Raw genomic sequence first — 425 nt, forward strand, 5'->3', positions numbered from 1 at the left:
TGAGCAAGATGGTATAATTTACAAAAGGAATAAAATCACAGCCTACTCTCCTTATGCTATCACCACCACCACCACACCCTCTATGTGGCACAGCCCACCCTCCCCCCAATTACATGACAACCAAACCCTCGTCATAGGACCTCATGACCACATAAAATACATGACAAATTTAACATCCACCGGGAGAATACATAAACCCTTCTTGGGGACGAAACATGTTCTGAATGAAAACTCGGTAATTATATTATATTACATAAAACGTTATAATGAGGAGGGTTACAATGTACATATATATTATATATATCTTTTGTAATTAGATGGATACATAGACCTCTCTTTTTTTCTCTCTATACATATTTTTCTTTACAGTAAAACACCAGGAAGAGAGAGAGGAACCATCATCTCGTAGGAAGAAAGTGGGTGAA

At 37.4% G+C, this 425-nt stretch overlaps 2 protein-coding genes across 2 annotated transcripts in view; both read right to left on the bottom strand.

Moving 5' to 3' along the window:
• The window catches only part of LOC119586845 (peroxisomal sarcosine oxidase-like), a 43,783-nt gene that overhangs the window by 24,794 nt on the left and 18,564 nt on the right, over positions 1-425 (bottom strand). The window lies entirely within an intron of this gene.
• Positions 162-425, bottom strand: part of LOC119586846 — a gene marked incomplete at its 5' end in the record, with an annotated part of 53,513 nt that continues 53,249 nt past the window's right edge. Inside the window, 1 exon segment of the mRNA XM_037935573.1 lies at positions 162-425. Coding sequence (XP_037791501.1) covers positions 399-425 — 27 coding nt within the window.

This window comes from Penaeus monodon, chromosome 22 (genome assembly GCF_015228065.2).
Source record: "Penaeus monodon isolate SGIC_2016 chromosome 22, NSTDA_Pmon_1, whole genome shotgun sequence".
Classification (NCBI taxonomy): domain Eukaryota; kingdom Metazoa; phylum Arthropoda; class Malacostraca; order Decapoda; family Penaeidae; genus Penaeus; species Penaeus monodon.